Source organism: Camponotus floridanus, unplaced genomic scaffold (assembly GCF_003227725.1).
Source record: "Camponotus floridanus strain SB8 unplaced genomic scaffold, Cflo_v7.5 scaffold14, whole genome shotgun sequence".
Classification (NCBI taxonomy): Eukaryota; Metazoa; Arthropoda; class Insecta; order Hymenoptera; family Formicidae; genus Camponotus; species Camponotus floridanus.
Genome location: NW_020229259.1, coordinates 185,035 through 202,212, shown reverse-complemented (window position 1 = coordinate 202,212; position 17,178 = coordinate 185,035). Strand labels below are relative to the sequence as shown.

The following is a 17,178-nucleotide window of genomic DNA, read 5'->3' as shown; positions in this document are numbered from 1 at the left end:
TGATGTACCTCCGAGACCATGTAGATTTCCTAAACCAATTGGTAATAATTCTCAAGCGTTCGTGGTAATTATTAAAGTTAATTATTAAAGTAATTATTAAAGTTTATTAAATTATTATAGTAATTATTAAAGTAATTATTAAAATAATTATTAAGGTAATTATTAAAGTTAATTATAACGTTTTTTGTTAATGTGACTTGTGCAGTTTTACAAGATTATCGTCTATGCCTGTCTCCTGATTATTATTACATCGGTATAAAAATTGTTCACACTTTAATTCGTTGAGCGTACTATGTATTCAAACCGTTAATTAATTAATTAATTTATAAATCTTCCAGTATATACTTGATAAGGACCACAACCATATGGTCGAAACGTCATACTAATAAACAAATTTTCTGGCTAGTTTGGTCGACTACATTTTTTCAATAATCCTCTAATATTAAAAAATTATTTAAATAATATTTAACATAATTTTTGTAATATAATTTGAAATAATTATTACTATTGTATTATATTTTAATTATAATTATTACTATGTAATCGATATAAATGTCGTTTATTTACATAAAAAGACATTTACTGTTTTATGGAAAACAGAAATGAATAACTATTTACAGGCTTCAAGGGAATGTGCAGATATAAATATTTTGGAGTGGTAAAAAAATCATGTTCATATTTATCCTACATTGTCAAAAATGGTTCGAGACATTTTAAGTTCAACTGTCTCATCCGTGTCAGTAGAAAGACTTTTTTCAATAGGAAAACTCTAACTATGTCAAAAAATAGAACCAGATTACAAAGTAAATCTTTAAAAGTACTGCATCAATTCCTGGATAAAATGCTCTTTAATGTCTAAAATTTGCGAGTTTGATTTCTAATTTATAAAAATGTTATATTGTATTAATATTAAATATTTTTAAATTTATTAATATAAATGTTTTTAAGATAAAAATATTAGGAATGGGTGGCGCAGAATAATAAATATAAAAACAAATATACAAAAAGGCAAGTAAGGCCACCGGCGTTAAAAGTTGATGAAAAAAAGGAAAATGAATTGTAAACTTGTGCGAAATTTTGACTTTATTAATTTTGTCTGTTTGCGCTACGATCATATTTGTATTTAGATTTCAAAAAGTGTAATTGATGATTTTGACATGACTTTCACGTGCGTTACTTAACGGATTATTCTATATTATTATTACATGACTTTCACGTGCGTTACATAACGGATTATTCTATATTATTATTATATGCGTTGAAAAGGATCTGGAGAGGATCGAAACGTTTGCGTTAATTAATGTATTTCGGGATTATTAACATGATTGTAAATTAACACGTGTTTACAATTCATTTTCCTTTTTTTGCGTCAACTTCTAACGCCGGTGGCCTTACTTGCCTTTTTGTGTATTTGTTTTTATAAATGTTTTTATTGAATAAAATTTTTTTAAATTCGTATACAGTGATTTTTTTTTCTTTTTCATTTACAAATATAAATATTTTAGTTTTCTTGAGAACCAATAATCTTGATAAGACTAATAACTTGACAGTCTTAGTCTTGGTATTGTCTTGATAACTAATTATAATAAAAAATCTTGTCTTAATAATAAAAAATCTTGTCTTAATAATAAAAAATCTTGTCTTGATCTTGTCTTGAAATTCAAGACTAATCCAAGAATAATTCAAGACTAACTTGGTCTCGTGCAATCCTAAATCGAAATTAGACATGGTTTTCCCATGAAACGTGTCGATGAGGAAGAAAAAAATGTATTAATAAAGTTCTTGATAATCGATGCATTTCTCTTTCGAGCTGGGGCTCGAGATGAAAATCACGGAAATGGAATTAACAAAGTTTCCCCATTTTTTTTCCAGGTAATCGTGCGGCTCCACCACCACCGATTCAGGCGCCACGAGAGGAGCCTGCGACGAAGAAGAAGGACGAAGAGGAGGACGAGGACGAGGAGACGAGCAGCTCCTCCGAAGAGACGGAGTCGGACACCGAGGAAGAGTCGGAGACGGACGTTCATGCGTCCAATGCCTCTCCGTCTGTCACCTCCGTCGCGTCTCAGGATCGTCAGAGAAACGAATCTGCCATGGCTCGTACCGACATCGGGCCTCTGCTCGCTCGCAGCGCCGAAGCTAGAAGGGGAAGCAAAGAGGATTCACCCTCCATCAGGCAAGTACCTCCCTTTTAAAGATGTGATTCTACGAGATCCGACGAGAGATTTGACTCTCAACTGATATGATCAACTTTGATTTCCAGCGAGATATTTCAGGGGTTGTCTAATAAAATTTGATGAAATTGATGCTTAATGTGTAACTTTCTTGATTATATTAATAGAAATTAATGTTCTGTATTGACATAAAGAATAATTGATTAATCGATTTCGTGATTTGGATGTAGTAATTACGTTAAAGAAATTCATATCAGTTGATGATCGTCAAATAGGGGTAAACAGTACAGTTATTAGTCACTCTACAATGATTGGCCACATTTAAAAAAATTAAAGATTAAAAGAAAATACTATTAAAATGTTTTTAATTACAAATAAAAAAATATTTAATACATTTTTCTGCTTCAAATTTAAATTACAATTAATATTTAATTATTTTCTATATATTACAATTTATATAAATAATGATTAAAATGACTTTGGTAACATACTTGAAAATTATCGCCATTCAATCAAAAAACCGTAAGAGTGGAACCAACAATTTGCAAATTTTTTAATGTTTTTATGACATATAATTTTTGTTTTCGTGATAGACATGCATTAATGAAGTTTAAATTTTGTAAAAAAAATTCATATCGGTGAAAATAACATACATATTTTAAAAAATTATATTATGCCAACGACTAACATACGATTGACGTTTTACAACAGTAATTGACCATTCGACCAATTATTGTTTTGTGGTTATGGAAACTATGTGACAGTTATTGGCCTCTTACATCGAGTGACAGATAAGACAGTAAGTTATATTTGTTATTACTAAAAAGATATATTTTTCAGCTGTAACCATATTAGAAAAGAAAAAACTTGCTGAAAAATTAAAAGAACAAAAAAAAATAGCAAGATTACAAAAACAACAGGAAAAAAATAATGTCACAAAAAGAAAAAATTGACAATAAAGAAAATACTGTTAAAATACTGTTAAAATACTGTTAAATAATGTTAAAAAAGAAAATACTGATAAAAAACCAAAAAAACAAAAAAAAGAAAGATCAGGCAATTTTAAAAACCAAAAATTTTGAAAAATGAAATATTTCCAAAAAAAGTTCGTCTAGTTAAAAATAATACTTGTTAAACAAAATTTGTTTCTCTTGTTTATATTATAATTAATATATAATAATTAATATACAATAATAATGTTTATCTCTTATATTAAATATATGTAATAAAATATATATTGATTTAATAATTTTAGTTTTTTGATGCCAAATAATTTCTTTGTCACTGTTTAATTATGTACTCACTGTTTAATTATGTTCTTGCATGGTTAGAGGCCAATCACTGTCAAACTGTTAGACAATAACTGTGTTAATATGGCCAATGACTCTTTTTTGACAGGATAAGTGTTTTTTTACATAATTTTTATTAATTCCTAAATTTTTATGATGGATTTTATTTTATTATGAATCATTATTATTTTTTACAACTATTAGTAGTAATTTTTTTTTCTAAATTATTAAATTCAGGTTAATAATTCAATTTTTGTTTTGCGATCTTGCTTAAGTGGCCAATCATTATACTGTTTACCCCTATGAAAATAGAAATTGCTTACGATAATAAGAATAAAAGATATGGCTAAGGTTGAGACAGCGAGAGCATAAAATAAAAAAGAATTATATTGAAAAACTTTTCTTTACGAAAATAATATTTCTTCCAGTACAGACTAAATATTTGTGACATAATTAAATATTTACTCATTCAAGATTTTATGAATCTTCCTTTTACGATGAAATCGAGAAAATTAATTCCAATTCTCTCTCGTTCCCCGCAACAATTCTCAATCACGTGTATTATCTTTCTCGCTTCGCGACTCTGAGGAATCAATTCATCAAGAACCCCTGTATTCTCGCTACGAGAGCTATCGCGAAGCTCGTTCGCGTGTTTTCTTGTTTACTTGCGGTGCATCGCATGCACGCATCCAAATTTGTTCTCTCCCTCGCCGCATTCGAGAGTACAATACCGAACGCGCGGCCGCATTCAACTCGCGCTGAATTCTAAAGTGATTTCTCTCCCCCACCTGCAACACATTCGAGATCGCCTCGAGATCGAAACTATGACCCTTAAGGAAGCGAAAAACGATCGAGAGAACAGGGAGAGAGAGCTTGGCACCGTCGTAAGTGCTTTCCGGCCCGGACCGGTAGGGTTCCTTCCGACCTTTGTAAAAGAATCACGTGTTTCGTTCACTATCGCGCTCGCTGCTATCAGAAACTTTTCACGTACCGCTGCGGAAACTGATTAACCGCTCAGCCTGGCGATGAATCGTAATACATTAGGGCGCAAGGATTTGGCCACGAGCATCTGCTCTCGCGAAACGGGTAAAGGTCTGTTTACAGGACACTGATACGTCACATATTCGTGACGTATCAGTGTCGCATCCGTTCCGTGATTTTTCGTCGGTATCAGTGATGATAAATATCGTTAAATATTCCTTTGTATCGTATTCGGATCGTTCAGTTTCAGTTCAGTATCCGCATAGTAATATTGTGTTTATTGCGAACGATATTTTTGTTCTTTCACACATACATTACGACGGTCAGTAAATTTATTTATAGAGTATTTGATGCCAAGCAGATTACTTGGATCAAATCGTGGATTTAGATGAAAGTGAAATATTGTGTAATTTTACGATAAAATTTTACAGTAAAATTATGCTTAATATAATATTTTATTTGTATTTCAAATCTACATGTTGACTTAAAGAAAGTAATTTACTTGAGACATGGAAAAATCTTTATAAGCTTATACCTATATTTATATAGACATTTTTAAGCTTGTAAAAATGAATGATGAACAACTTATTGAATTAGTGCGTCAATATCCCGTGCTATACGATTTATCGCATCCTAAATATAAAAAACTGAGCCATCTTGAAAATCACTGAATTCAAACTGATCAAACTATACGGATATATGTGAATAATCATCACTGATACATTATGGATGTTACTGACACGACACTGATACGGCACTCACACATCACGGATATGTGTAAATAGACCTTAATAAAGTGGTACAGTCGCTCTTTATTTGAAGAATCTATCGACTTTTATTACTAATTAATTAATTACTCGATCAAAGAAATTCGCTTCGAATTTTAAGGACGAGAAACTTTGAGAGACTCGCACTGAGAAAAAAATCTGGTTGCATTAATTAGAGGATCATTGGAAATAATGTAATCGACCAAAACTAATCAGACCTAACCTAACCTAATCAGAATTTTGGTTTATTAATTATAACGCTATGACCATAACGTCGTAATTAAACTTTGATTAATTGACTAGCGATATTAAAATAATTTATGCATTAATTAGAATTCTGGTAGATTCAACCAGTATGTCTGTTGGAAAATGGATGAACCAGAATTTTTGTAGGAATTACCAGATGAATCTGATTAATTTCCTCCTGTTAAATTTACCAAATTTTCCGGTTAATAATACTAAACTCGCCAGCACCAAGTCGTTTCAAATTTTTTCCATCTAATCTCAAAAGTCTGTTTAATATTCTGAATTCCAACAAGATTATTCGATAAATTCAATACAAATTATTAAATAAATTATTTTAAATTCAGTTTGTTAGAAATTAAACTAATAAACAGTGATGCAAGAAGAGGATGCAGCTCAAACACACACAATCAGAGAGCTAGCGTCCTCTTTCTGGCACTACTGCTCGTAAGAGAAAAAAAATATACCTTGGGTTTAATGTTAATACTAGTTCTTTATATACATTCTATGGCAAAAATATTGAATACGAGTTAAGTTAAGAGTGGCTCGCTGACTAGGCAAACAAAGAAATTAATGTAACAGAAATTTTATAGATCCAACCAGAAAATACTAACCAAATCCTTATAGTAAAATTTATTAAACGTTTTGGTTATAAAAAATCGAGTCTTATCATGATAATTAGAAATTCTTGTTTGATTTAAGGATGTTTTGTATGTATAATCTCAGAAAATGTTATAAAATTATTAAAATTATTAAAATTATTATATAAAATTATTATAAAAAGATCTTAAGGATGTTTTATATGTACAATCCCAGCAAAAAGTAGCTAAAAATCAATATTGACGAATATATCCACTTTTGGTGTGTTTTGAGTAAGAAATTGTGGATTACAATTTGATGTTAGCTACAGTGTAGAGATGTATTTTTTAATATTTATTGCGTTTTTACTGAAATATTCCGAATTTTGTTAATCGAAATAATTAACTTTTGGCAGAGAATTTCGCCTTGTGACATGGCTAACTTCATTAAATTATATTTAATATCTTTTTAATCACTTAGTACTTGTATAATGTTATTTGACCAAATATTTCCTCTATATCTAAACTTTTGCAAATTTTCAACAAATTCTGAATATTATTTCCATGTGCTCATTTGAATCGACGTGATTATACGTTTCCCATAAGAACACATGTTAATTCGATGCAAATTAAAATCCTTATAACTTGTGAACGCCTTAAGCGTCGTCTACAATGAGATTTTAAAGAGACTTAAGACGTAAGACTTAAGAAATTGACCAATTACAATTAACTATTAAGAGAATATTCTGATTATATTGTGATTGGTCAATTTCTTAAGTCTTACGCCTTAAGTCTCCTCGAAGAATCGATTTAAAAATTGTACTGAAGATTCTAAACATATGTAAGGACATTCTGTACAATTTTCATTAAATTCTCAATATTTGGAAAATAGATACAAAACATCTTTAATCAAAATGCCTTCAATCATATACAAATCTTGTTGGTACAATCAAACGATTTTTCTCAGTGCGGCTTTTCATTCATCTAAATAAACGATTAACTGTCGCGATTTCTGATTTATTTGCATGAGACGTTTCTATAAAATATGACGACTGAGAAACCGAATTGAATAGCTTGTCAACATTTTGAAATATATAGAGCAGCGAAACTTACTAATCGTACAATCTCGCGCTTGGATACTAATGGAAGACCTTTCGATAAGCTCGGCCAAGCAGCCGACAACAGTCGAAATAACGTGACCGGAATCTTGATGAGAGAGAGATTATCGATGTGCCACGTCCGATAAGTTCTCGAGGACGCAATCAGTCTGGCACACCCTGCGAAACGTACCCCTTAGAAGTAGTAGAAACAAAGCACTTAACCCCCCCCCCCCCCCAAAAAAAGAGAGAGAAAGTTCCGACCGATCACCTCGTGTCTCAGGTATTCGTCGCCGAGGGGGAGCCCCGCGCAATCCGTGACGACGATGACGACGACGATGACGGCACCGAGCGGCGGCGCCGCGATGACGACGACGTCGACGACGCCGGGCGGCTACACCAGCAGGTTCGTAGCGCACGTAGCTCAAACGACTGCTCACGATGAGGCCACTTCTAATTCCAGTAACCCCCACGATCGTAATCGTTTTAGGGCGATTAGCGCGGACGGTAGTACCGACGAAAGAAGGTACTCGGCCGGTCGCGACGAGGACGTTAATAAAGTAATCGCGGCTACGGCCACGATCGCGGATTACGCTTTTAACGTCGACGACGACGGGGACGCACTTAAACCGCCGCGGGCGACAAACACTCGCTCGTCACGAACGGACATTATTATTACGGACACCGACAAATCGATCACCTCATCCACCTCCTCCCACCTCGCGATTAGCGAACCCGAGAGTGATCTCCTCGAGGGTAGCCGTGGCGATAGTCGAGTAGCGAGCGTGGCAGCCCAAGACGAGGCCACGTTAGTGGAAGGTCGTTCCGGGAACGATGAGATCTCGTTGATAGCCGGCGTTGATCGCGAACGGGACGGATCTACTCTCGCGATTGACGATGACACCGAGACGAGAGGACGCGATGGTGAGAAGCGTGAAAAGCCAGAAGACGCGCCATGTTTACTTCGGATCGTCGTGGAGGACGTCGACGCGATTGTCGGCGAGCAGCGCACGTCGGATCTCATGAGTCGATCTGTCGAGACGATCGACGAGCCGATCTCCAGAGACCGATCGAGATCCAAAGAGTCCCAAACTGTCTCCGAGTGTTCGAGTTCCATCAGCGGGCGAACGATATCCGACAGTGAATCGGAGGAAAGTGATTCCGATAGCGGCTCCGAGGAGGAGGACGAAGAGGAGGTTGAGGACGACGAGTCTCGGGATGAAAATTGCAACGTGAAGAAGGAGAAAAGGGAGGAAGACAAGAACGATTCCGGCTACAAAGGCAGCGAGAAACGCGAGGTTGGCGAGAAAAACGAAGATTCTTCGAGTTCCGGGAACGACGAGGAGACTACGGTGTTGAGTGTCAGTTCGGGCCTAGGCGAGAGCAGCAAGACACCCGACGATCGTTACGAGAGGGACCTAAAGCGCCGAAGCGCCTCCATTATCGACGAGAGAAGCATCGAGGAGATGTTCGACGATAACGGTTGGGTGATCACAGAGCAGGATCTCCAGCAGGATCTGCAGACAATGTCCGCGATCCCATCGGGCTTTGGATTCATGGACGATCAGATTGTCGAGAAGACCGAGGACGGCTACGAAGAACCTATTCCAATCGTCGAGCGAGAACATGAAACATTGGACAATCTCGAGGATACCTCGAACATCGCGATGGACGACGTCGAGATGACTCCCCCGAGCGAACCAGGCTCATCCGAGGGTCCGTCCAGAAGCCGCGTATACAAGCAGAGCAGTCTGGGTAAGAACGGATGGCTGGTCTCCGACGAGTCCGAGAGCGAGTCCGAACGGGCAACCCCTCCTGGCCTCGAGGTCCCCTACAATCGAGACGTCGCCCAGATCGAAGGGCTCGCGAGGGAAAACGAAGCTTCGAGGGGGATCGAGGATAGTGGCATCGATGAGAACGGGTGGGTGATACTTGACGACGACGATGACGACGTCGCTGATGGCCGTGTAGGGAAGCGCAGCGCGCAGGAGAGCACGATTCGTTCCCAAACGACCGACCTCGTAACGAAAACTAACACTGAGAACGGTGCATTACTACTCGCGAACGCTACTCAGTCGAAGGGCGAGCAGTCGAGGCTTCTCGGCGAGCGCGAGGAAACGCGGCCCGTTGGCGCCATTGTCAGTATACCGGTGCAAATGGTAACCACCGTCTTCTGTGTGTCCGTACTGTGTTACACCGTTCTAACGAACCTCCTCCTGTAATTTCCCAAGTCGGACTATCTACTTTTCTCTCACGTACACAGACACCGTACATGGGTCTCTTCTCTTTCGGTCCATCCCGATGCTTTATCTCGACGGTGTCGGTTGTCGGCGTTCATGATGAGAGACCGTGGACCTTACACACGCACACAGAAACTGACGAGACTCTCTTCTTGTCGCGAGTGACGATGCAGCAGTTTTCTCTCCCAATATTTTGTCTTGTTCACGAAAGGATTTTAATCCTCATCAAAATATTATTAGAGCCAATTCTATGACTGGGATTTTGTCAATTAGCGAGACAATGCGTAGATGTAATTATGACAGTACACTGAGGAAAAAATCTGGTTGCATTAATTAGAATTCTGATAGATTCAACCAGTATGTTGGAAAATGGATCAAAATTCTTGTAGGAATTACCAGATGAATCTGATTCATTTCTTCCTGTTAAATTTACCAAATTTTACGGTTAATAATACTAAACTCGCCAGTACCAAGTCGTCTAAAATTTTTTCCATCTAATCTCAAAAGTCTGTTTAATATTCTGAATTCCAACAAGATTATTGGATAAATTCAAACCAGATTATTGAATAAATTATTTTAAATTAAGTTTGTTAGAAATTAGACTGATAAACAGTGATGTAAGAAGAGGATGCAGCTCAAATACACAATCAGAGAGCTAGCGTCCTCTTTCTGGCACTATTGCTTGTAAGAGAAAAAAAATACACTGAGAAAAAAATCTGGTTGCATTAATTAGAATTCTGATAGATTCAACCAGTATGTTGGAAAATGGACGAATCAAAATTCTTGTAGGAATTACCAGATGAATCTGATTAATTTCTTCCTGTTAAATTTATCAAATTTTCCGGTTAATAATACTAAACTCGCCAGCACCAAGTCGTCTAAAATTTTTTCCATCTAATCTCAAAAGTCTGTTTAATATTTTGAATTCCAACAAGATTATTGGATAAATTTAATCCAGATTATTGAATAAATTATTTTAAATTCACTTTGTTAGAAATTAAACTGATAAACAATGATGCAAGAAGAGGATGCAGCTCAAACACACACAATCAGAGAGCTAGCGTCCTCTTTCTGGCACTACTGCTTGTAAGAGAAAAAAAATACACTGAGAAAAAAATCTGGTTGCATTAATTAGAATTCTGGTAGATTCAACCAGTATGTCTGTTGGAAAATGAACGAACCAGAATTCTTGTAGAAATTACCAGATGAATCTGATTAATTTCTTCCTGTTAAATTTATCAAATTTTCTGGTTAATAATACTAAACTCCTCAGCACCAAGTTGTCTAAAATTTTTTCAATCTAATCTCAACAGTCTGTTTAATATTTTGAATTCCAACAAGATTATTGGATAAATTCAATTCAGATTATTGAATAAATTATTTTAAATTTAGTTTGTTAGAAATTAAACTTATGCAAGTGATGCAAGAAGGGGATGTAGCTCAAACACACACAATCAGAGAGCTAGCGTCCTCTTTCTGACACTACTGCTCGTAAGAGAAAAAATATATACTTTGGATTTAATGTTAATACTAGTTTTTTATATACATTTCATGGCAAATATTTAATACGAATAAAGTTAAGAGTGGCTCACCGCTTAGCGGCAAGCACAGAAGTTAATATAACAAGAAATTTTATAGATTCAACCAGAAAATACTAACCAAATCCTTATAGTAAAATCTATTAAACGTTCTAGTTATAAAAAATTGAGTCTTATCATGATAATTAGAAATTCTTGTTTAATTTAACAAAATGTCTTCAATCATATACGTCTTGTTGGTACAATTAAACGGTTTTTCTCAGTGTAACAAAACACTTAATTCTTATAAAGCATAATTGTAGATTTTTAAATTGTTTAACCCTTTCATGACCGCACGATTAGTTTGAGACAAAAGGGGACAATAATTTAGAGATCATACTAATCAGTGTCATTATTATTACACATCATTACATGCTCGAATTCTGATTAATATTCAATTAACTTCAATCACATGCTAATTAGTTTCCAAAATTAGGCTCGGAATCACAGGGCAAAATTAATTACTATCAGAATCAATAATTGATAGACAATTTGGAAAAAAATTATAATACAACCAGAGAAGAAGATATATATATTTTTATCTCTTATTAAAAAGAGAGAACTGCTGCTCGAAACTCGCGTTCTTTGGGCGCCAGATAAAAGCCGCCACCACCAGAGAACGTTCATGAACATAGGAAACTTTACAGTATACTTGATAAATTTGCATTTTATATATTGTGATAATCGTATGTACGGCCGAGTGCCATTGTTCCTACATTTGTCGATCCGCGATTACGTAATCCGCATCATTGCTCAAGTAGCTTCGCCTTTTGTACACATATGCATATATAAATATATGTGTATATATATTACACACACATAGACAGGCATCGCGTCAAGTAGCGAGGCAGTCTTCGCAATTCACGCTTCAATTCATGCTTTAAAGCCGTCCCCGAAAAAATGGCGTCAGACGTCGGCGGCGATCGCACGTGGGCAGCCTGTCACCACGTGAATCGCCTCCGCGTCAACGCGTATCTATAATAAGTTTTTGTACTCTCTCCTTAGCAAGTAGGCTTGCGTCACAGTTTGTCGGTGTGGTAAATAAACTGCATTTCTCTTGTGATAACTCGTATTATTTATTTCCCTCTCAACCGTATCCTCAGTATCAGAATGATAACAAGCACAATAGTGTCGATTGCCGCCTGCTCACAAATTTTTGTCCGTAATATTTCATTTTCTTTCAGTTGTCCATGTTTCCCCGTCAATCTCCCCGCCCCGAGAGAATCTCTCGCGATCTAATTCCCTGATTTATCACTCTCAGTGTCCCTATCCATACGTGTATTATCATTGGAATAATATCAAGCGGGATACGATATGTACGAGAAAAAAATGCATATTTATTTATTGCACTAACAGATTGTTTTTACGTTTATATCATCATTGATCGGTCGATGATCGACCTGGAGGAGAGGCGGCTTTAAATTTTCGTCCGCTTCGGAGATTTCCCGAGGGGGATGTTTCTCAAAAGTGATTACTTTTTTGATTGTCAAGTTATATTACGTGCGCGTAGATTAATTTAATATTATACGCGGTCAATCATTTCTTGGCAAATGAGCAAAGATTGATATAACTTGTGTTTTCTTTTTTATGAACGATATAAAATCTTGTATTCTTAGCATCTAATTTTTCTTGTTTTTTTTTCTTTACAGTAAAATAACAAATGAATATAAAAGATGTCGCGTATCATAAAAATCTTGGACACACATTCTGAATGATTCGCAAAAATCTTGGTAAAGCAGACACAGTCATCTACAAGCAGGCTCTTCTCATATTTCTTCAGAGCGTTTAGGATACAAGTTTTTACAAGTTGACGATATAAATCTCCTTTGTACATCTCGAGATACGTACACAACCAAGCTGAAATCTCGACGAGAAAGTCAGAGGTGTTCACAAGTGGTAGAATACTGGATTTTGCGCGACTACAAATAGGTAACACACACGAGACATGGGGACAAATTCATGCTTTTGGACAGAAGAGATCCAAAAATTCGCAACGAGCTAAGAGAACTTTATAGGAAATAAGTAATCCGATAATTTTAGCGACTAATCCGTTTTCTATCCCGCAATTCAAATGCATAATTCATTATTTTTGCAAATGATAAACTGTGAACATATTTGACAAGTCTGCCTTTAATTAATAAATATATATAATTAGTATTGTATTATATTAGATGGGTTAATATGTCAAATGTAAATGAAATTTATTATTTTATTATTTTATAAATTAATTTTATTTCAAGTCATATCATGATGGAAACTCTTCATTATTTTTGCAAATGACAACTGTAAACATATTTGACAAGTCTGTCTTTAATTAATAAATATATATAATTAATATTGTATTATATTAGATGGGTTAATATGTCATAAATGAAATTTATTATTTTATTATTTTATAAATTAATTTTATTTCAAGTCATATAATGATGGAAACTCTTCATTATTTTTGCAAATGACAACTGTAAACATATTTGACAAGTCTGTCTCTAATTAATAAATATATATAATTAATATTGTATTATATTAGATGGGTTAATATGTCATAAGTGAATTTTATTATTCTATTATTTTATAAATTAATTTTATTTCAAGTCATATCATGATGGAAACTCTTCATTATTTTTGCAAATGACAACTGTAAACATATTTGACAAGTCTGTCTCTAATTAATAAATATATATAATTAATATTGTATTATATTAGATGGGTTAATATGTCATAAATGAATTTTATTATTCTATTATTTTATAAATTAATTTTATTTCAAGTCATATCATGATGGAAACTCTTCATTATTTTTGCAAATGACAACTGTAAACATATTTGACAAGTCTGTCTCTAATTAATAAATATATATAATTAATATTGTATTATATTAGATGGGTTAATATGTCATAAATGAATTTTATTATTCTATTATTTTATAAATTAATTTTATTTCAAGTTATCATGATGGAAACTCTTCATTATATTTGCAAATGACAACTGTAAACATATTTGACAAGTCTGTCTCTAATTAATAAATATATATAATTAATATTGTATTATATTAGATGGGTTAATATGTCATAAATGAATTTTATTATTCTATTATTTTATAAATTAATTTTATTTCAAGTTATCATGATGGAAACTCTTCATTATATTTGCAAATGACAACTGTAAACATATTTGACAAGTCTGTCTCTAATTAATAAATATATATAATTAGTATTGTATTATATTAGATGGGTTAATATGTCATAAATTAATTTTATTATTTTATAAATTAATTTTATTTCAAGTCATATAATGATGGGAGCTCAAATTGCTTGAGAATATTAACTTTTCTTTACTTTTCTCTCAAATTTTGCGCCGTTTTTTTTTTTCAAAAAATTGAAATATATAGTCGAGCTTCTTTCTCTCTCCCAGCCTTCTACCGTAAAAATACTTGCAGCCGAGAAAGTGGATTACTGCATAACGCAACGCAGTATTCTTAGCACATTGCGCACTCCGTTCGCCGCTATAACAAATCGGTGGTGTCGAAACTTCGCAGCTTCCACACAGTCGTTTGGGTAAAGAAAGGGAGGGAGAAGGAAGGGGGCGGAGGAGGGGGAGGCAAATGTAGAACCATCGATCCAAAGCCTTGCAATCTGATCTACCAGTTTCGTAAACTGGAAACTTCTTACTTCGGGTGACACGTCGGGTTCTACCGATGCACTGGGACTCGACCTAATACGACGAAATACGAACTTAGTTGAGGAGAGGGTCCGGCGCAAAGTCATACACACAAGCGCGATAAACTATGTTTATGCCGAAGTTTGCGGACATTCATGAACTTTCTCAAATTCGAGCAAACCTACACAAACATTGTTTGACGCAATCCGAAAATTTCATCCGTATCGTCCGCATAGCTTCCCCCCCTCTCTCTTACCCCCCTCGCCCCTCCCGTCCCCCTTGTCCCATCCTCTTTCGAGTGCGACACTAACTTACCCTGCGGGACGCTAATTATAATGTAATATACGAGCGTTTACACTTCCCCGGTTACTTGTGATTAATCAACAACGGAGGGGCTGTTATCATCTGCGCGCGAGACATAATTGGAATATTTTACGGTAAAATAATCTAGGACACATCGGGGACCTGGAAATTGAACGAAATTAAATATAAAAGAGACATTATTCATTGATTTAAAACTCCCTTCCAAGTTTTCTAAAGGAGTAACAGCTCCCTCCCTTGCCCTCCCTCTTGCTTCTAATAACACAGGCCTGCGAGGTTTTTCTTTTTAAGATGCAATAGTGATTTCCGACGTAATTTTGTGCGCTGAATTCGAATCTGGCCGCCGAATTTGCGTAGCACGTCAGGTTTTTGAGTTATTTGTAGTTGAATAGCCCAAAAATCGCTATTTTGGCCAATTTCATGAATTTATTGCGAGGAAACCAAATTTTTTGAAATATTTCTGCCCAATGGCATCGTATAATACTCACTTTCGCCTTTCAAATTTCCACTTTCGATTATCGCCGCACGATTTTTCTTCACTGAGATATATAAGTATGACGTTGTAAGAAAATTTACGTTAAAGAAAATTTATATAGACATCAATATAGATCCATGATGTTGAAAGTTGAAAAGACTGACATATGTCAGGTTCGGTTGTCCAAAAAAGTATTGTAAAGAAATATCTAATACAGTTGTTACACATTTTGATAAATTTTTCTAAATTTTATGCCTTTTTATTGTGATTCTATTCGCCATATTGGATGCGCCATTTTTAATTTCAAAAGGTGACAGAAAGTTTAAAAATGTATATTTTAATCCTAATTTTGATTCGTAGTGAAATAAAGAGGTGGCACGGTTGATTTAGAATGGCTTATTAGATCCCTATGCATGACCAGTCTTATGACTTGTATATCTGAGCGAAAAAAAATCGTGCGGCGATAATCGAAAGTGGATTCGAAAGATGAAGGTGAGTACTATACGATGCCATTGACAGAAATATTTCCAAAAATTTGGTTTACTCACAATAAATTCATGAATTTGGCCAAAGTAGCGATTTTTGCGCTATTCAACTGCAAATAACTCAAAAACCTGACGTGCTACGCAAATTCGGCGGCCAGAGTCGGATTCAGCGCACAAAATTACGTCAAAAATCACTATTGCATCTTAAAAAGAAATTTTGACCCCCTTTTTTGCAGGCCTGTGTAATAAGATAAAGGTACTTACGGTACTTGTTGCAAAAAAATGGTGTGCATGACGTATACGTGCGAATACATCACAGTAAAACACTTATCTGCATATTCATCATACTCATGTATACAGGATGTCTCACGAATCTGTGATAAAATGAGCGGCGCATCGGTGGCCGCCGACGATTGCGCTCATCCATGGAGCTGGAATCGAATTAGATCAGTGGCCGTTTCGTAAGCATAGGTCTCTTTTTTTCAAATTTCAAAAGCCAAAAGTAAACGAAAAAAAAAAAACCTGCAACCGATCCGATAAGTATGTAATACGACATCTTCCACTGACGATGAACGGCTTCCGGCAAGTGTACAGACCACACATGAGAGATTAGCATATTAGCGCACCAATTAACTACACTGATCTCGTAGCTTGTCTCATATATTGTTACATTGAATTGACATATAATATCGGAATGTGATTATTTTTTATGTGACAATAATAACTTTCTTAAACATTTGTCCATAACCGCTTCCTCTGATTCGCACAAGCGCGACGACAGCAGCGAGAGAAGCTTTAATTAATTCGCCATAGTATTGCCTGTGTGTTTTTATTATTCGTCGTTTGTATGCGCTATTAAAACCGCGAAATAAAATTAATTAACGCGATATCAATATATCTCAGATCCCTCCCGACGTAACTTTTCGGTACAATAGCTCGCGAGAACTTCGTATAATCGCGGACAGCGAATAAATTCGCGGGCAATCAAATGCAAATCACGTCCTCGAAAGCTAATCCCATAAACGAGACAGTAATACTGACACAAAGTCTATGTATATGAAAAGCAGTTAGCTCCTTAACCTCGTTACTTTGTTCCATCCCCAACTCATTAGCGTATGCAATTCACGCTCGTATTATTGTATCTTTTCAAACGTAATATACGCGAATAAATAGCGTCTTCTTTGTGCGGTATAAAAGTTTGACATTATACGCATATAATCAATGCAGCGTAACTCTTTCTTCGATGAATCGCCAATAAATATCTTCAAGAAAAAAAGAAAGTTATTTTAAAGTG

At 35.1% G+C, this 17,178-nt stretch overlaps 1 protein-coding gene across 5 annotated transcripts in view; it reads left to right on the top strand.

The window, feature by feature from the left end:
* Nucleotides 1-17,178, top strand: part of LOC105257993 (RING finger protein nhl-1) — a 92,812-nt gene that overhangs the window by 64,259 nt on the left and 11,375 nt on the right. For 3 of the 5 annotated variants that reach the window (XM_011268976.3, XM_011268977.2, XM_011268978.3), the window contains 4 exons: nucleotides 1,873-2,176; nucleotides 7,413-7,535; nucleotides 7,620-9,288; nucleotides 16,245-16,345. In XM_011268976.3, the coding sequence (XP_011267278.2) occupies nucleotides 1,873-2,176; nucleotides 7,413-7,535; nucleotides 7,620-9,288; nucleotides 16,245-16,345 (2,197 nt within the window). The remainder of the gene's footprint in view (nucleotides 1-1,872; nucleotides 2,177-7,412; nucleotides 7,536-7,619; nucleotides 9,289-16,244; nucleotides 16,346-17,178) is intronic. The other 2 variants (XM_025406339.1, XM_025406340.1) reach the window with 2 other exon arrangements.